This window comes from Balaenoptera borealis, assembly GCF_965194805.1.
Source record: "Balaenoptera borealis genome assembly, chromosome: 11".
Taxonomy (NCBI): domain Eukaryota; kingdom Metazoa; phylum Chordata; class Mammalia; order Artiodactyla; family Balaenopteridae; genus Balaenoptera; species Balaenoptera borealis.
Window position 1 is genome coordinate 35259492 of NC_138868.1, and position 21136 is coordinate 35280627.

General features: G+C 39.4%; 1 protein-coding gene and 3 long non-coding RNA genes across 4 annotated transcripts in view; 3 read left to right on the plus strand and 1 right to left on the minus strand.

The window, feature by feature from the left end:
- SLC17A6 (solute carrier family 17 member 6) overlaps window positions 1-12402 on the minus strand; it is a 45292-nt gene extending 32890 nt beyond the window's left edge. Inside the window, exons 1-3 of the mRNA XM_082342465.1 lie at window positions 12315-12402; window positions 9355-9607; window positions 7642-7760 (exon numbers count right to left, since the gene is read on the minus strand). Coding sequence (XP_082198591.1) covers window positions 7642-7760; window positions 9355-9607; window positions 12315-12400 — 458 coding nt within the window. The 5' untranslated portion in view covers window positions 12401-12402. The remainder of the gene's footprint in view (window positions 1-7641; window positions 7761-9354; window positions 9608-12314) is intronic.
- Window positions 1-21136, plus strand: part of LOC309606032 — a 1194635-nt gene that overhangs the window by 589871 nt on the left and 583628 nt on the right. The window lies entirely within an intron of this gene.
- LOC309606037 lies at window positions 742-8602 on the plus strand. The gene is made up of 2 exons (XR_014231623.1): window positions 742-7502; window positions 7956-8602. It is a non-coding gene; the product is annotated as an uncharacterized lncRNA (long non-coding RNA).
- On the plus strand, window positions 13111-17245 carry LOC309606035. Its single transcript, XR_014231621.1, has 2 exons — window positions 13111-13183; window positions 13592-17245. It is a non-coding gene; the product is annotated as an uncharacterized lncRNA (long non-coding RNA).

Consider the following 21136-nt stretch of genomic DNA (forward strand, 5'->3'; position numbering starts at 1 on the left):
ATTTTTAAATAAATTTTTGATTTTCTGGCTTGTAAATCTAGGTTATCTATAATACCAGGCAGTATTTATATCAGTATATGTAATATCAGACAATATATTTACATCAGTGTATTTGTATTTATGTCAGTACCATATATAAAAATAAACCATCAGTGAAAATTCTAGCAAATTACACTAATTTTTTAGCAATGAACGAAACTAATATATTGCTTTTGCTGAACAAATAGTCAAACTATCTAATTAGTAATTAGATAAATACTGCTGAACTTGAAGTTCCAAATAATAAGATGAATCTCAACTAAATGGTATTTTATTCTGTTTAAAGCCCTTCTCCTTATAATTGGCAGCTAACGTGCTACCTTAAAAACCCACTCCTGGTGCGAACATAAGTAAGTAACTGGCTTGAGAAAGAAAAGCAAAGAAATGTGCAAACTAAATATGAAAAATCTTAACTTTTCTGTGCCTGAAGAACAGGATTAGAAACTGATGGGTGCTCTAAATGTCTCAAAGAACATCATTACAATTTCTGTGAAATGAAATAAGAGTCATTTGCTTATTAAGATTGATTTTCAAAACGATAAACCACTTGAAAGCTACTTAAAATTGTTGTTTTCCTCATGATTTCTCTTGCAGCCAATGACATACTGAGATGAATTCAATTTGCTTATTTTCAAGTTAAAATCTCATTTTACTTGTTTCTCTTCTGCTTGTTATACATACACACATACACACACACACACACACACACACACACACACACACTCCAGTGTTCTTAAAGTGATTATATGTAAGATAATATAATCATTTCACACTGTAAGACAAAAAAGGGAAAAGAATTGTGTGTGTGTGTGTGTGTGTGAGAGAGAGAGAGAGAGAGAGAAGATAGAGAGAGGGAGAGGAGATTCTATTATTACCAAACAGATTGCCAGAATTGAGAGGCGTATAGTATCCCTGATATAGAAATGTTTGGAAAAACAAATGCAGTTGCTGAAAACCGGCATCACGCCCTGCCTGATGATTAACCTTCATTGTGACCCAGAGTGAGTTAGCTGTGAAATTCCCAGTCATCTTCTTTTTCTATGACCCACAGCCACAAACAACCTCACATATCAAGCCCATCCGACAAGGATTTGCCCGGAAGAGGTGACAGGAACACTGGTGACTTGTCATTTCTACAGATGATATCTATTTTTCCGGAATCAATCAATCAGTTTCCATTTGGGTAGGGGCTTGTCACTTAACAGGGATCTAGTGTTCCTCACCCCAGGTGTGGCACTAATCCTCTTCTAGAGGGTCTGCAGGAATAGACTGATTCAGGCTGTTTAATGGATTTAATCTAATCAAATCAGGACTCCGGTGCCTCCCTTTGTCACATCTGATGCCCCCATTCCCAAATTAAAAAAGGAATACACAAGCACAAGCCAGCCCTCTGGGTCCCTTGGTACCTCATTATGTTGTAAAAATGACTTCATCACTCATGACAGAGAAATTAGACAGCCCCAACAGTAGCATATGGCAGCGGGAGAATCATTCTACCAGCTGCCCACCTGACTCTCTCCTCCCTCAAAATCACGTCCCTCCCCCCAGAGGCTGCTTCGGCACTGCAGTAGTAGGCTGTGGCAGCCGCAGGGGAAGCCAGACCTAGTAAGGGTGGGAGGAGAGGAGAATGGAAGGAGAGAGAAGCGTGTGTCAGCAAACCACGTGCAAGCCCTTAGGGACCCCTCCTCCCAGATACATCTATTCATCTCCTGGAAAGGGTATTTTCTTTTGTCAGAAGAAAAGAAGGCCTCTCCTGCATTGCCCCAGATGCCTAACCTATAGAGCCCACAATGGGAAGATGGCTAGATGTTTGATAGGCAGCTAGATGAGTGAAATAGAGATAGTCACCTCTGGCCTTAAAAGACTGGAGGACTATAAACCAATTCCATCATAGCAGGATGGTGGTCTCTTGCAGCAGGCTTTATGCTCATAGTCTGAATTATTTTCTCACCAAAAGGAATTTGCAAATATTTCTCACTGGAAGTGTTAAGAAACCCCTGCTTGCAATCCATGCTACAATGGATAAGTAAGTGTAAAGGAGAAAAGATGATAGAAGAGAGAGTGAGAGAGAGAGAGAGGGAGAGAGGGAGAGAGGGAGAGAGGGAGAGAGGGAGAGGGAGAGAGTATTTGGTGATGAGACTTAAGAATCTATTTACAATTCTTATTACAATACATAAAGCACATCTTCATTATTTTATTTCTGTGAAAGAAAAATGACAGAATAACACCAGTAAAATTATTTCTTTCTGGACTTAAGATATGAAGATGTGTTTAAAATATCTTTGTTCATCTTCCTAAAGATCATTCTCACATTTTCATAATCAGGCAAGCCAGATATTTACCTAAAGTATATCAAATTCCACTTACATAAATGCAAATGCACATTAGTAAACAGTTCTATAATCCATGTATTAAAATTTGTTCATTTTTAAGTATAAAGCTTCTCTTTTTTATATCAGTAGTACAAATTGAGCTGTATCAATCAAAATTGCAGGGAAGAACCTCTTCTTTCTTGTAGACAAAAGCTTTAAACTATCCCAGTCGCGCTCAAACCTCTGCAATCTTCTAGAAGCTCAAACTCCCAAAGGGCTGCGTCAGGAGAAAAAGGTCTAAATACCACGTTTTTTCCTCCAGAAAAATCACACTATTTGTCTAAGTCATTATCAAGTTTGGATTTTCCCTTTTGCAGGGAAAAGAACAGAATCACTCATGTTATGGCCAAATCATTTGGGAGCCAGTACACACACAAAAATACAGTATGTTTCTCCTGCCACAAAAATCTAAGAATCCCTTGGGCCTGCTAAAGCCTTCTCTCTCTAATTCGTGGATTTCTGTCCTGGATTTGGGGCATGATAGATTGCAGGCACTCATTCAGAGGGCAGAGGGCTCAGCTTGCTACTGAAAGTGAACTTTGCGATAAAGCACATAATATGAGGCAGGGATGATAAATTTCAACGTAGAGAGAGCCTGTGGTCATGTATCACTGGACACCTGAGTTTTAGTCACAATCTCTTTGTGACTTTGAGCAAGTCACTGCCTCCCTGATTCTCTATTTCCTTTCCTGATGGATAAAGTGAGAGAATTGGATTAGATGAGCCCTGTCCAGTTCTAATATGGGTTCTTTCTGTTATAGGGCGTTCACTATATGCTACAGATACATGTGATCTTCAATCTCTTATCTGAATAAAGAACTGTTTTCTCTTTAGCAAAAGTCAAGTTAGAAACCCAAGAAATACCTGAAAAGATAAAATGTTGCACTTGGAACTGAACCCTCTTTGATAAAGGATAGGGGTGGGGGAAATAACCTTTAATTTTCATCAGAGAAGCCTAACCTCAAACTTAAATGGATTTCTCTATGCACATTTATAATGCCTGGCCAGAGTTCAAAGATTGCATGCACTGAAATACTAGCACTCTCTACACTCTTGGCTATAAGTAATTTTTTAAGACAGCCCTTTACAAGCCTTCAAATGAGATTTATGACATTTTCAGTGAACAATAATTTTAATTGTAAATAGTGTGTATGGGAAAATAATTTTAAAGGCAGAAATCTGACATGTGAAAAGAGGTATTTTTATCACAATAGAAATAATCTTTTTGCATTACTAATACAGCAAACTTAAACACAAGTGATATTGAGTGATCATAAGAGGTTTTTTCTTTCAATTTTTTCTGAATTAAGATGTTATTAAAAATAAATGATAACAGCCAACAATTATTGAGTGCCAGGCATATCTAAGAACTTTACACATATTCTCTTATTTAGCTGTCATGATACTCATATTAGGTAGATAGTTTGATTAGCTCCCTTTTACAGAAATGCAAACTGAGGGTCAGAGATGTTAAATAATGTTTTATGTCATTCAGTTATTAAGTAATACATTCAGGAGTCTGAACCCATGCCATTTGGCTTTAGATCCTGTATCTTAACCACTATGTAACACTGCCTTTTTTAAAAGGTGCAAAACACTTTGTTGTGATGTTTATTTCATTTATTCCACAAGTATCTATCATGGGTCAGGGTCTCTTTGAGGTGCTAGGGATAGAGCAGTGTAAATAACAAGGACAAAAATGCTTGCACTCATGGAGCTTACATTTTATTGTAAGAAGGCAGTTATTTCTTAGTTATAGATGAGAAAGAAAAATAGTGGTATGATAGCTGGTAATAGTGCTACATAAAAAATTAAAGCAGAGTTGGGAAATCAGGAGGACAGGAGCAGAATAGGGAAATTTTTAAATAGGACTTAAATAATATTGCCACCTAGACAGAGGCAGGAATAGTCTTTGTGAATACAATATCATCCATTAAAAATATAGTGTTGACCAAACTTCCTTTGGTAAATCTGAACTTCTTTGGTTATGCCTTTGTAAAAATTTTGTTATTTCTCCCACTAAATACTTGACCAGGTTCCTCATCACTCTCTAAATGCAAGATAAAGATAGTTTTTTAGCAATTTCACATTCATAAATTTTTGAGTTACTGTAAGCCCTATGCTCTTTATTGTTTAAAGACAAAATTAATTTGCCTCCAATACCTTCTTATCACTGTATTAAATATGTTCTCATCTTAAATATTACAGATTTTGTGAGGAATCTTCCTTTGATTCCCCACTCTAAAGCCCTCCATGGATTTGACTAAGTTCTCCGGCCCAGGATGTGCAATAGCCCTTTAAGGAAAGGCAAAAGAAAAAAATGATGCAAGAGGTCTCCCTGAGACCCAGTTTCCTTTTGCCACTACTCCCCCCACCTTCTCTTCTCATTGAGCAGGAAAGCAAGAATACTTAGAATCGGACAAGAAAAAGGACCAAGAATCTGTATTCTGACCAAGAGTAGGGCTGCTTTTGCTTAATCCAAGAAATGGAGAAGCCAAATCATCGTCATTTGTTTTTCATTGAGAAATCTGCCAGGAGGTGTAACCAGAAGCCCTTCTCTCTAGAGGAACTGTCTCCACACACTTCAGTTCCTCTACTCTAGTTCCACCCACAATGCTGATGGCAAACACTTTCCAAAATGAGCTTCTTTTACACCTAGAGGGAAAGGACTCTGTCCCCAGTATCCCACCCAAGGGAAATCTTGTTCTATTATTAAATGATCTATAGGGAAGGGAGAATGGGTATACAATGCCTGTAGGTGGAAAACTGGTCTTGCTGTGTTGTTTTTACTGTTTTTGAAAAAGGAAATATACATCTTTCAAGCAAATTCTAAAAATCTCTAAAATTTTGTGTTAAAAAAGTCTTCTAAGATAAAATTCTATGTAGCATGTATAGGACTAATTGGACATTCACCAACTTGTCAATAAAGGTGTCTCTGGGTGATTAAGTTATTTATGATTTTTTATTATCCTTTCTTTTTAATATATTTTTCTTATTTGATACGTAATACTTTTATAATCAGAAAAGGGAATGATACATTTTAAACCTGTTTTCACAGGAGGCTGTATATTTCTCACTGTATGTTTTGTAATATTATTTTCAAAATAAAGCAAGTATGTAAAAGTCTTAAAATGTGATAAGGAAATGAATCTATACTCTTCTATCTGTTCACAAGATTTTACAATAAATTTTGACTTTATTTTCTCAGCCTTGGAGAATACAAAGCATTGTGTATGAAAATATTGTTTCTCTCCCCTAAATATCCACTTAAAGGTAAGGTGGTTTTGGATTCAAATAATAATTCTAAAATTCAGAAAATTTTTCCCTTGAGGAAAATCTACCAAACAAATTAGAACCTGAGTCAACATCAGTCTTTTCTTTACTAAACATGACACAAATGCTAGCAATGAGCTTGAATTTTTTTTTTTAACTAAGAAAACCTGTTTACTGACCTCCCAGTGTTAGAAAGAGGGAACGCTGGAGCATCCCTAGTGTTTTTTCCTGGCAGGAAAATGTTAGCATTTTAACATTTGGCAAGCTGAAGGTTTTGACTCTGAAAAAAAACTTAAAGGCACAGCCATTGTATTTTTATTTCACATTTTATTGAGTTTCCTTTTTTCTTTTTTGGTGACTTGTTGGATGTTTTCCCACTGAAGTGAAGATATTTTACATATGTATGCTTGGAGTATCTTTCTGGGAAGTTTGTTTTGCTTTAGAAAATATTTTTAGGAAAAAAAAAGATTCAAGACACTGCATTTTGGATATAAAAGTCAAAACTCTAACGTGTTCATTACCAGTAATATTTAAGGGAATATTCCTTTACATTTTTCTGCCTTATATCAATTTTTAAAATTTATCCCATCCATAAAATTGGGTTCTCTACAGTTAATAATTTTCAGTTTAAACTGATACATTTTTTAAAAGAATATTTTTTCTCCTGTTGGGTCTGAGTCTTAACCATCATCATGTCAAGGTAAAGATGATATTCAAAAGGCACTATTCCTAATCTATTGCACTCTCCTCTTGACATTTTGAAGGCCAGTCCAAAAATCCTCACCCTAGGGGCATTAAGCCTAAAATAAATTTCCAAGAATCTCTCCCTAGGCCTTGGAGATGACTGAGAAATCTTGCGCAGGAAAACACCTCTGGTGAATGGATTGTAGGTGACAAAAGCCAAGGAAGGGGCCTTGGAGATTTCACTGAGGGATAGGGAGAGACCAGTTTAGGAAAGCAGAGAGGAGATCAAGACTAGAGAGGTGCCCAGTTCTAATTACTTCCCAGGAAACCTTGACCTTTTGCGGGGAGGGAGAGGGGTAAAGTCATAGGTACACGGTCTGAAAGAAGGCCCAAAGTCTTTATTTGGGGTCTCTATGTAGCAATATCTGAAAGGGCGGAGTGCATCTGTTCTTTCTCAGCTTAACACTTAGATTCAAGAAGCATTTAGTTTTATTTATCAAAATACACACAATGAAGCAAATGAAGCTGTCTCTCACAGTCGGCGTGCCAGGCTGAGCTCCTTGACACCCCCATCCCATCAGTCCTTTCGCCTCGTATTTCGGGGTGCCTCTGCAGGTGGCGCTGGGGGCACTGCTGAGGGCTGGCGCTAGGACCTCGGCTGCAGCCACCACCGCGGCCAGGCTGGAGGCCTCTGGAAGCAGCTGAGCGCCTTCCCCACCCCCGCCCCTACTCAGCAGAGCTCATTAACAGGTGGAGTCGCACCCGGGGCGCCTGAAAGCCCGCCTGGCTCTATAGAAACAAATCCTGCAGACCCAGAGCACCATCTGGGCGGGCTTTTTCTTGCGCCCTACGGGGCGGTCAGCATCACACGGAGCAGGGGCACCCGAAGGACGTGCACACCAGAGCGCAGTGACGCCCCCCATCCCTTTGTGCCCTCGGCGGCGCCGTCTCTGCTCCCCCGCTCCCTGCCTGGCCTCAGCTCCTACCAGGCACAGAGGCACGTCGACCATCTCTCGAGACGCAGGTTAACGCCAGGGCAGGCAGGCGGCGGCGACAAAGTGCGCCCGCCCTGGAAAACCCAAATCGTTCGGGGCGCCTTTTTCTGGAAGGAGGCACAGTGTTCCAGCCCCGCGAGTGGGTTCCAGGGTACTAGGAGACCTCGCCCAGGAGTTCCCCAACCCCGCGGGGCCGTCGCCCCTGCCCGCGGCCTCCGCTGCCCCTCGGAGGGTACAAGTCCCACCTCCCCGAGCCCCCGCCGGGCCCGATGCTTTACCTGTTGGCGGCCAGCCGAGAAGCGATGTAGCCGCCCGGAATCTGGGTGATGATGTAGCCCCAAAAGAAAGAACCGTGGATCATCCCCACGGTTTCCGGGTCCCAGTTGAATTTGGCTTTCTATGGGAGTAGGAAAACAAAACAAAACAAAAAACAGGTGGAGCGAGAGAGTAGGGTCAGTGCTTGGGCTGAAAATTCATGTTCAGTAATTCTCGGTCGAACAGCCCTCACCGCCCGGGGTACTCCCAGCATTCTGAGCATGGGGGTGGCTTAATTTTCGTTTCCTAACAAAATTGAATCTGTATCTTCTTACAGAGAAGAAATGCCTCTTTTAACTGAAAAACCGTGCTCGTTTGAAATGGATTGTGATTAATAGCGAAGTTGGGCGCCCTGGCTTTGCTCCCCGACAGCTGCCAGGAAGGTCGGATCACCTCCGTGAGCGAGGAGTCATCAGGGCTTGAGTTTGGGAAATGAGGACTCCCCACGAAGGGATTCTGTTCGCTGGCTGGGGAAAGAGACACCTGACGCCGGTCCACTTAGCCCCCACCGACCACGCAGTAGTGGAATCGCTTGGAGAATGGAACCCAGCTGGAGAAATTCTGGGGAAGGGGGGTGGGGCGCTTGGGATGGAAGGTGCTGAAGTCGGAGGACCTAGTAGGGAAGGATGGTCCCAGCACAATGGGGATGGGCATAGGCCAGAAAGATTTGGAAAAGCCCGGGGAAACTGGGGGACTCAGTGGAGAGGAAGGGGCTGCTCAGAGGTGGTCAGAAGAGCGGGAGAGGGTGTGTCTGAAGGTCGGGGCCTAACTCCGCCCTCACCAGCCTGGTCCGCTGCACAAGGTGAACCTTACAGTAAACTGGGGAGAACTCTCTGCGCAGGAAAGATGAAGGAGCCCTTATCCTGCCTGGGGAACTGGGGACCCTTATTTTTTCCCCCCTTTGAATAAAATTTTGAAACCAAACGCACTTTGCAGTGTTTCCCGGAATACCCAGGGCCCATCAGCGCTCACAGCTTCCCATCCAGAGCCCGTCGCAAATTTATCAACCCAACCCCCAACCCTTGCTCTGCTTGGCTTACGTTAGCTCAGATCTCTAAACAGGAAGTCAGGACCCACGGGTTTCTGTGACCTTGACGTTGACCCTCCTCTCCCTAAGCGTCACCCAACGCACTTCCTAAGATTACGGGACTGGCTTCCCCGTGACCCCGAGGCTGTCCTGCGCCGCTTCGGCTGCTCTCCGACAGTCAGGTGGGACGCTCCTAAAGACCCCTCGGCTAAAACTGCCGATATGTGTGCACAGTTGTTTGATTTGTTTTTCGGTTTCGTTTCATTTTGGTTAAGGAGAATGTTGGCGAGAATTGGAAGCCGGGGGAAATTAGAGCTAATCTGCTGCTCTATTCTTCCGAGTAAAAGAAAATAGTTCGATTTAGTTTTAGCGGACAGTATTAAGGACCAACTCCTTGTATAAAGTCACTCTCCTCAAAAACCTAGTGAGCTAGATGCTTTATTTTACACTTTGCAGGGGAGAAAAGGAAGGCCCAGAGAACAGAAGCGACTTGCCCCAGCGTGAAAAGGGCTTGATTATTATACTGTCGCGTCCCAATCTAGAAGGGCAGTGCTCGAGGGGCCGGACAAGCCTTCCTCATTCAATGGGGATAGTGGGGCTTAAACAGGTGAAGTGGCTTTGCGAAACCACAGGGCCAGCTGTTGCCCACCTCCTTGATGACCTTGCCCCCGCGGTGGATGGTGCTGTTGTTGACCATGTCCACGATGGCCACGCCCAGGTTGCAGCGGATGCCGAAGGAGATGCAGAAGCCCAGGCCGCTCATGATGGCGATGATGTAGCGACGGGGCAGCCCGAAGCACCTGCAGTCGCACAGCGGCGCCTTCTTCTCAGGCACCTCGAGGGGCTTCCCATCCTCTGTCAGCTCGATGGTCTCCCCGGTCTCCTGCTTCTTCTCCAGCACCCTGCGCGGCACACCGTGGGGAGGCAAGGACGCCACGGGTTAGGCACCCTCGACGCCGGCCCATTACCAGTTCCCAGGACCGGTCAGGACTCGGGGGATGGGCCCTGACCTGCTTCCCCTCCCTCAGGGGTTAGGGTACTGGGGCGCCACCAGGCTTCAGGACCTCCCGGGCTCTCCAGCCTTCTTCCAGTCTCCCTCCCCGCGGCAACATCTCTTCAACTTTAGTATCTTCTGTCCTATGGCAACCAGTGCCCATTCCCTCGGGATCCACCCCACAGCGCCTTGATTCACATACACCGCCGGAGCCTAACTTTCTTGCGGGGTCTGCAGTTTGTAAGGGTGACCCGAAAGGCGCCTTCTCAGCGCCTGTGTAGACACCTCCCGCGCGCAGTGCTCTGCCCAGGCGACACCCGCTTTCATCCAGCCACCCAGCCTCCCGAGGGCTGCTCCGTGGTGGGCGGGCCCAGGCACAGTCCTGCACCCACGCTACCCCTTCCTTCCCAGCCAAGTTGAAGCTTTCCGGGTTGAGGACACCGGGATCCCCTCCCCCCCTGCCCGCCAGCTAAGCCCGGGAGCCCCCTGGCACCAAGGCCTGTCCCATCCGGTGCCCAAGCGGAGAAGGTCTGTGAACACTCTTTCAGTGTCACGCACTCTCCTTCCCCTTCCTCCAGCCCCTAGGATGCCAGTTCAACAATTACTCTCCTGTTACACAGCTTACTCTTTTATCCCCTGTTACTTGAGTTTGAAACAAAGGCCTCCACAACATATGGCCGACACCTAAGATTCCTACTGCCAGAACATGAATAATTAATTATTCACAATCTTGTGTCACTACTATCTCAGTTACAAACACCGAAAAATGTCATGGACCCATTTCCAAAGACGTAAAATGAGACTCCCAGATTATACCAACGCGCCCCCAAATCAACTCTGGTAAGATGTTCCACACCAAGGTAGAAGATCTCACATTTATGTTTCGTTTTGTGTTTCTTAACTTGCATAGTATTTCCTAAGATTTCATCCCACTGATTCAGTTGCTTTTAGGTTTTCGTCCTTGGGGGGAGGGGAAAGGGGAAAGCAGAGCGATAGAATGCTTTTACTAAAAGCTGATAGTGCTGTTTTGGTCCACAATACATCAGCGAAATTTCTATTAAAAAGAAGAGGAATGTGAAGGGTAAGGCACCGTGGACCCTTGAGATGGATATTTAAACAAAGAACCTCTCTGTTTACGATTTGCAGATGTTTTCCAATCCACCATATATCTTTTTTCTATGTGTGCCCCTTTAAATAATTATATCCACACACAATTGTTTTCATACCCACAGGTAAAGCGAATGAAAATTTTAGATCAATTTCAAGAATGCATAGCTCGGGAGATGGCTGTCAAGTAATTTGAGGCCACCAGAAAAAAATGTCAGACTTCCAAATCCTACAGAATACCAACTGGGGAAACATCATAAATGTATTTGTGGCTATGTTAATACTTATTCCTAAAGCCCAATTCCAATGTTAGAGTACACGGCAATTTATTCTAAGAGAGAAAAATTCAACTAATGTGATTTTTTTTCATATTGGCTTCATATGCTCATATATGCAAAGTTAAACTCTGCACCTGAACTCCCCACCTGATGTCAGTTGAGCTGGGAAAGAACAGTTCTTTCCAGGGCAGCTGCGGGACTGCAGGGCCCTTGCAGTATCTACTGCCGCATAGGTGCATGATGGTGCCTACAAGAAGCCCACCAGAACCAGAGAGATTTGGAAAATTGGGAGGTGCCTTGGTCATTTTCTTTACATATCCTATACATTTCCAAAGGCTTCAATTTCCCAAGTGCAAAACTTAACACTCTCTTAGAATCATTTATTCTTTTGTTTCTGCCCTTTCTTCTTGATTTTCACATTATTAAGAAAATGTGTATTCATTTAATATTCTTGAAAAAATTTAAAGTTGTAAATTTTACAGAATAATTAGTATAGTGACTACAGGGAGGATTAAAATTTTAAATCATTTCTAGTACTTCCAAAGTCATTTTGCTGGTTATAATTATGGCTTTTCTTAAAAGCACTGTGACATTTCCCATGCAAGAAATAGACTTCTAGGAGAGGTCAAATAATTAAAAATGCATATACATTGTTTCAGATTTAAAGAGAGGAACTGTTTCAGCTATCAATTATTGATATATTTTGATTCTTCTTCCTTCAGTACAGAAGGAAGATTCCACTGGGGGATTCTCTACTCAAGTGGTTTTAAAGCTGAGACCCAGCTTTCTTTTCGCCACTACTCTTTGGAATTTTATTGATTAATTTTTTAGGTGGTTGTGTTTTTTATTCATTTTTCTGCATTAAAGGAATTTAATTTGGTGTCACTATAAGCAACAAAAGAAAAGCTCTTTGAACAGGTGCAGGTCATTTCTTAATTGTAAAGAGGATAAATCCTCGGTAGGAAAGGATAAGAATCTGCAGGTACCAAAACAAAAATCACACACACACACACACACATACACACACACACACAGCAGACAGGTTAATTTAGTGCAACATTCCTGAATTAATAAGTAGGTTTCCAGAGCAGCCCCGCTTCAGCAATGAGCAACAAAAAAGATTTTCCGAACATATTACAATCTCTCTAAGCAACCAGGATTTAAGGAAATAGCTCTGCAGATTTTTTTTCCTGCTGAGTCCCAGGCAAACATAGGTTTGCTTTTCCTTACCTGTAGATCTGGCCGAGGGATTTTCCAGCAAAATTCTTTAGTCCCTCTTTCCCTGGGGTCAAAATCCTTTGTTTTACCGACTCCATTCTTGCAAACCTTGGTGTCGGCTCTTGCCAGATTTAAATAGAAGTCGCTAGGAAAGGGGAGAGTTGCGCATATTGTCTTAATCGCTTAAGGTAGTTGTAGGTTTTTTCTTCTCAGCAGAACGGTATCGGTGTGCCTCTTGCAAGAGTGCGAGTGAGAGAGAGGAGGGAGAGCGAGAACGAGAATACAACAGAATAGCTGCATGCAACCCACGGGTTTCCTAATAGGAGAGTTGGTAGACACAATCAGAAAGTCTCATTGGAAGGGGAGGATCCGGTGGCAAAGGGCGCACGCAGTGCCCTGGTATTTGGGCGGGTGCAGATGAGTCCTTGTCCTGGAAGTCAGTCCACTGGAAAACAATGTAAATTCCCGGTTTTGAAAGCCTTGTTGCTGTCAAATCTTCTGCCTTTTAAACGTGGGCGGAAATACCACTGAACCCTTGTGTAAGGACAAAGTCAAAAGAATAGTACTTTTAAAAATGGTGCCTTTGCTGTAAGGAGCAGAGCAATTCCAAAACTCATGGGAGCATCTTAGGTCTCAAGTGAACGATACTGCTATTAGTTTTTCCTCCTTGCCCATGATCTCCTCCCATCACGCCGGCGCAAACTCTGCTCTGCAGTAGAGTCGAATTAAGATGGAGAAAGCTTGCTGCTCTTTGAGGACGTGAGTAAATAACAGATACACAGTTCTGATTTGGGCAGCGTCAGGGAAGATTTTGTTTTCAGCACCGCTGACAGCGCCCGTGTGGGCGCTTCTCGGAAAAATGGTTCAGCACCACGGACAGAGTAAGTTTCAGGAAAAGGGGAGGTTTCTTTTGGCTGGCCAGGTTGCCAACTTTCTAGGGGAAATGGGAGGATGGCCCTGACCAAGGGCTATACAGGGGATCTTCAGGAATGGATGCTATGGAAACCAAGTGAGAAGATGTCATCATCGCCAGGGTTTGCAGGGAGAATGGTGCATTTAGCTCTGCAAAAGAGAAAGACTTTATTAAAAATTGACAAGTTACTTCTAGTTTCCTATGTTTTGCCCAGCACGCTGATGCCAGCTCTGACAGTGTTGCAGGGAAGGAAGATTACAACACATTTTACTTATGTTTGTGTTATTTAGGGCACCGGGGCTCCCTTGAATATAAAATATATGTATACAAAGTGCAAAATTATATTGTTCCTGTGTTTTGTTTTAATCCCTGATAGGTAAGAAAAAAAGGAAGGAAGAAAGGAAGAAAGAGAAGGAAGCAAGAAAGAGGGATAGAGGGAAGGAGGGAGGCGGGGGAGGGAATAGAGAAATAATAAAAAAAGAATAGTTTTCCTGTGTTCTTGGTTAAATAAAAGGCAAGCAGTTTAATATAAATTCCTTGGAATTGTATGCTTCTTCACTTAACTAATTTTCAGCACACTACTGAAATACCAATATACTGATGAAATTTGTGGCTATACCTTGTGCTTGTTAACAAATTATCGTTGATGATATTTTCAAGATTTATTTAAAATTACTTATAATCTTTTTAAATGTAATTTTTATTTTGTACCATCTTCTCCTAAAGCAGAACTACAGAGAGAAATTCACGTAAGATATTTGCTTTCACATATATAAGAATAGCATCAATGAATCTATTTCATTAAGCAAAGCAAGAAAACTATGCAAGCTTAATGTTAATTATTAATGCATTTGACATGAATCACGAACCTCTTAGATGAAATTCAGGCAAATAGTTACAAAACAGATTGTCCTTGAAACACATTCGCAAAGTCAAAATCCTTGGATTTCCTTTAAGCCAACAGGGGGAGTAGATTTTTCTTAGGGATTCTGTTACCATATCTCAGAAGTATGGATCTAAATACAGAATCATGTAAGAATAGTACCCAAATAGGCCAAATAATACAATGAATATGCATACACTGAATGGATAGCTGAAAAAAATTTCAAAAGTAGCTAAAACTACCATTATTAAATTTAATATTTATCAAATTATATTTTACTATGAATTATAATAAAGAAAAGGATACTGGAAGCAGCTTTCTCTTATTTTGTTGTGCATTAAAATATATATTTCCTATTACAATACTGAACAAGATTTTTCTAAAACTCTGGAATGCCTCGAAATAGTATCTACCCCCAAAGGTGATCAACTGTAAAAAGGGAAAAAAGAAAACTCATTAAACTACTTTCTTCCAAACAAAAGATTCAAGCTAGTCAGGACTTGACTCATCAAGTGTTTTTCAAAATATCTAAGTTTTTCAAATCTTTAGTGAAAAAATTCATTAAATTTAATTCATTTAGGGATATCCATTATTTTGAAATTCCAGAAAGTTATATAAAAAATAGAAGTCAAACAAATATCTGTGAAGCTAGGATGGTGACATAAAAATGATTTTTCCAAGCATTCCTGCCTAAGTTTCACCCGAAATGATTAGAGATCTAAACCACTGGCAAACTTGATTGTTAAGTCATATATGTGTGTGTGTGTGTGTGTATATATATATATATATTCATATATACACATATATATGAATATATATATATATATATTCATATATACACATATATATGAATGATACAAATCCAACACAAAAGCATTGTTTGTAGAGTAAAATAATTACATTCACCTTATTGAAATCAATGTCATTGGCTCTCTCCTCCATTCTCTTGATAAAAGTGTGAGTGTTTAAATCAGAATTACTGCTAATATTAATTTATTCATACTAAAAATATTTAGTGTTAAAAATTTCTCTAGGTTCTGGGGCTGTTCCCTGAAAGATCTCACAAGCTGCATGGGAAATAGACACATAAATACAATGACAGATACTTCTGGGTGAAATTGGACAAGTTAAGTAACCCAGCCTGGGAATATAAAGTGTACAGAAAAGATTTCAGGAGGTGATATTTCCTTGTCTGTCTTAATACTTGAAGAGAAACTTAGTCCTGTAAAAATGATGACAGCCCAGGAAATTGGGTGGGGAAGGATGGTGGCACTTGGGGAGATCCCAGCCAGAGGAGACATCTTGAGCAAAGTCATAAACAAGGGGAAAATGTTGTATGTGAAAAATTACAAGAATTTTTGCTAGGCTACAATTTAGGCTATTCTTAATAGCTACACCCAATATAAGAGACATATATTTAGATATTACTTACTAATCCAACATATTTTCTTCATGCATGGTCCCCAAATCCAAACACTGAACATGTACTTTTGTGACCTTACTTTCACCAGATTTATCTTTATGCAAGGAAATATTAGTAGTTATACATATGACATTAATTTAGGGACATTGAAAAAGTCTTCCATTCTCTGGACACCTTCTCTTACTGTTAATATTTTCCATCCAATTTTAGCCTTACATTACATTATTAGGCAATTCTTTCTCTAGTAGAATTGTCCCCTTTATCCAAGCACTCTTAGCAATGAAAGGAGAAGGTTTCATTGACTATAACTAATGTGTGTAGTGTTATAATTTATGAATGACTTTCATTTACATTATCTCATTTATTCTTTGGAATGATTTTTCAAAATAACATTTCATTCCCAGTTTTCTTTATTCCCAGTTTATTGAGGAGGGAAATGAGATTTAATGAATTGCCTGAAGTCATGCAACCAGTGATGAAGAAGCAGCATGGATTAGAGTAGTTTTTCACCATTTAAGATGTTAAAATACAGATTCTGATTCAATAGCTCTACAGTGGAGCCCAAGAGTCAGCAATTCTAACACGTTCAGGGCTGCACCAGTGGATCACGATTTGAATGTCAATGGTGTCGAGTATGAAACATGAAATCAGCTCACCTGCGTTTGGGTCCTGGTTCTGCTGATTAGCATCCCTGCAACTTTGAATCAATTACTTAACTTTAATAAACTTTGGTTTCCTTATTTGTACAAATGAAGGCTTGTAGTAAGTGATCTCTATCAGCCCTTCCACTTATAAAATTCTATGACTTTTTCATTAACCTATTCATTGATGTAGAACAATATTTTCTTCATTTCTTCCACCGTAAGATTTTTTTTATTGTATTTGAACTAAACAGCTAATAGTGAACTGAAAAAAAATGCCAATGATATAGAGAAATATGTTCCTTTCTGAAAGTTCTATTTTCTTACATATTTAAAGAAGTCAATTTATTGTTTGTGTTTTACTGAGTATTATTAAGTTTTATAAGCACTTGTTTAAATAATTGTCATCATAGTAGTCTTTGAAATTTACATACGATATTACCCAATAGCAACGTTATGTTTGTATTTGTTTATATCTTTGTGTTAGGAAATACTTTTGAGAGATCATTTAAATGTCTTGCAAATGTTGCCCTCTGGTGGAAGGATATGTTATTATTTTAGAAGCAATTGTCTTTAATTATGTAATTAAAACTGTTTTTCTTTCTTTCTTTCTTTCTTTCTTTCTTTCTTTCTTTCTTTCTTTCTTCCTTCCTTCCTTTCTTTCTTTCTTCCTTTCCCTTCCCTTCCCTTTCCTTCCTTCCTTCCTTCCCCCTTCTTTCCTTCCTTCCTTCTTTCTCTCCTTCTTCTCTCCTTTTCCTCCTTCTTCTTTCTCTTCCTCTTCCTCCTCTTCTTCTTTTCTTCTCTTCCTCTCCCTCCTCCTTCTCCTTCTTTTTGGCACTTGTTAAATTAAAATCTACACCTAAAAATATGAAGCATCCTCTGTGGGCAATATGTTTGCAATTACCTGACCAAATACTAAATGTCCTTAGAAATAACTTGGTTGTCTGGGAGTCCCTCAGTTAATGAAAGAGTCATTATAAAGAAACTTCACTCTGTTAAGATTTAGAAATGACATGGTAATCATGGGGTAAAAATGGGTTAATGTTTTCAGTCCCAATAGAATAAATTGTGATAATTTTATAAGTATTTTGAAATAGTTATATAAGTTTGATAAGTTTCCTTTCTCATCACCAAATATACATATATATATATACTATATATACTTAAAGGCATTATAATTAAGGCTATTTATAAATCACTGGTAAGGTGTTTTTAAGGCAAATTTACTTCAAAAAATATTTATCAACAAATATTCACTCAACAGATATTTGTACTCACTGTGGGCTAAGTTCTCTCTAGGGTATAGTAAACCAGTTGACTCAGCACAGTTTTATAGCTTTTCATAACAGCTGTACAGCATGCACATTCCTAAAGAGAAAACTGTTTTGGAAAGGTTTTTTATAGTATGGCTTTATTTGACTTTGAATACTTAAATCAATGTTCATTCTAATTACACCCTTCTTTCAGGTTGAGGCTATACAAATAAGCTCTAGGATTCATCTGTGACATTTTTCTTACCAAGGGTTTTTAAGTGGACAGTTTTTAGTTTAGCTTTATTTGAACTTGCAGTGTTAGCTTCAGAGACATTTCCAAGAAATTATGATTATACAATTTCTTGAGAAGCAGAGATAGAAGAAATAACTTAGTTTGTCTTACCCACATCTGTGTACATAACTCAGTACTTTGCACTGCTATATTTAATGGCCTAATATAAATTATCTTTTGATTTACCTGTGATCTGTCTGATTTAAAATTTGGAAGTATAAACTGCAATCTCAAGTGTATATATTTAACTACCAGAATACATGTATATAGTCATATATGTAATGTGTCCTTTTTGTGTACATCTTACTCTTTATAATTTACCATTAGAAAGATGTATACATTTTATTCCATTTCTTTCTTTGTGTACCCAAGGGGAAAAAATTCTCATTCACTTACACAACATTGTGCCTTGGAAAAACCCAAGTGTTAAAGTGAATGAAGACCAACTATTGCTCTTCTAATGCCAGAAAAGTATTCCTAGTTTTGAATCCCACACTATATACATACAGCAATGCGATAAATTACAAAAGGACTTTGAAAGTATTAGCCTCTTTAAACTCTCAAAAAATTTTTTTCTTAAAGTAAAAGCTGTGATTGTATAAGAGAATATTGGGAAAAAATTAATAGAAAAGAGATGCAACTTGTAAAGAGAATTAAAGAAATACACACTTCAACATGAAGGAGTCTAAAACAGAGATCACCCTGACTTACGGTATTTTACAGACTAATACATAGATTAAATGACAAGTAATATGTAATGTTCTTCGGGTCTGATGAAATATTACCTAACTGAAATCTCTCTCTCTCTCTCTCTCTCTCTCTCTCTCTTTGAGTCCTATAGGGATGCTATTTTGCTTTCATCATCCTGGGTTACTGATTCCCTTTGGGTACCATTATGCTTATCATTCCAGATTATGGAATATGGTATTCCTTGGAAGAAAACATATAACATTATTGAAATCACCCACTTGGCTGCAAACACCTAGAGATTGTCTGTTTAACTTCTTCTCACTGTTTTCTAAGTTATACTGTGAGAGGCACAAGGTGAAAAGATTTCATTTCTAGAATATTTAAAGTTGCCTTTTCCAGAGTAAATATCTGAATACATAGTTTGATAATAGGGTAGAATATTTAAAATACAGAATATTTAACTGCTATAAGCATACTCTAATCATAATTTTGGAGAAGGAACAACAAAAATGTAATAAAATGCAATGGCAGCTAGAAATGTTTTCTAACTGCTGCCTTCTAGTGGTCAAATAGAAAATTTTCTTTGACCTAAAAAGGCTAACCTACAGCTGGTTGATTTTAATTATTTGAAAGTCAGCAGGAAAACATGTTTCAAATAATATTTATATTATATGTATGGCTTTTTTCCTAATACAAAGAATAAAAGGGCACTGATAAATCAGGATTGAATAACTGTGCAATTTACACAATTTTTTGTGCCTGCTGGTAGGATTATAATAATAGTAAATACACCATTATACCGTGGTGAGAACCACAGTGGGTAGGTTTTATTGTGTAAAATGGAGAGGCTGTGGTCATTCGCTGAGACTCTGGATACAGAGTGCCAATACGTTCGGTCATTCATTGTGGAGAAGCAGAGTCAGAGCTCTTATCAAACCATACCTGAAACCTGCCCTCTAACTAGACTGATCTTCCAAATTTTTGAGTCAATGAACCCCATTTAATTAATACTTAAGCCAATTGGAGTTGGAGTTCCCATTACTTATGACTCAGAGTATTTTGATTTATCACCTTAAAAGTATTTTATGAATGGATAAATGGATGAATGGAAAAAGGATGGATAGACAAATCCAAGGTTTAGAATATAAATTAAAAGTACTGGAAAGAGGGAAGGGTCATGTAAGAATAATTATAGAACAAAATATTAGAAAGGCAGAACAGGGTAAGACAAAAGATAGCCTTAAATTTCAAGTTAATTCAATTAAATGTTTATTAACATTGCTAAGTCATAATTACATGCTTTTCCTGGATACCAGGGAAGAAGAAATAAATAAGACACGTATCTTGCTCTCAGAGACCTCAGATTTTAATTAAGAAATTTAGATTTTTTTCTTATGGGTAATTGGAAAAAAAAATTTAATCATGAGCAAAGAAATGATTTTATCAAGCACAGTAATGTTCTTAGAAGTTTATCAGGCAGCAGTATGATAAACTGTGTGGAGAGAAGATGAAGGCAAAGGGGTCTCAACTCAGAAACTAACTACTGTAACAGTCTGTGTGTGAGCCAATAAAATATTTTTTAAAAATAGTCTCCTTTCCCCTATGATCATCAGACTTTTAACTCATTCAGGGATTGGGGAAAAATTATCCACAGACACACAGAGAGTACAAAAGAGCCATCATTAGAACACTTGTTTAGATCAGTTTGAAAATTATGGACTCAAATGACATTGGGAGATTGCTTCTGTGAGATAACTTAATTTCTAATAAGTATATTTTATTTCTCCCTAGCCCACTCTCCTGTTTCATCACTGGCATGACCCCAGACATTAAAAGAGAAAAATTAGCACATTTATTTAGTGAGTGGAGAAAAGGAAAATGTCAATGGCAAATGGCATCAATCAACAGCCCTTACTCTTCTACCCTTGGGCCCTTCACCATCTAAAAATTCCTCCTCGGGACAGATGCAGCTAACAATGGATCTGATGTGACTGACTCCTTTTAGACTAAGATGACTCAGGAGCAAATGAACCCCCCATTCTTTGGCCACTTGTATTTTCCTTTTAGGGATAGTCCTCAAGGTTGAAATGAGTCTTGAAACAATATCAGGACGTGCAAATTGTGTGCAAATCAACCCCGCTATTTGCATGGAGCTCAGCTTTCTTATAGTGCTTCCTATCCCAGAGGCTATCAGAAGAGGGTAGTTGGGGAGAGGAGAGTAATTTTCAATAGTTCATGACTTCAGATTCTAGGGAGGCAAAATTTTGGTAATAACAGAAATTAAAGCACTTTTCTACCATACAATACAAACATATCTCTAATGCATTATACATTTTACATTTAGTTTAACTTTTATTTTATCAAAGTGATATATGAAACTAGATTTAGAAGTCAAACTTTTTTTTTTAACAGCAGCAGTCCTTTGACTCATTTAACCTACTGACAATTCTTGCTACTAAGAGGTACCACTTTTGTGGAGATTAAATGAGTGTGTGTGTGTGTGTGTGTGTGTGTGTGTGTGTGTGTAAAGGATAAGGGAGTTCCTGGCATAGAATAAGTAAGCACTATGTGTGTCAGCTATTATAATCATTACACTGCTGTTGGCTGATGTTCAATTTTTGACGTCTATTGACATCCTCCTTTGAAAGATGAGGAATTAATTTTAATTCTGCTTTACACTTCTCTCTTTCTCTCTCTCTCTCTCTCACACACACACACACACACACACTTGCTATCCCC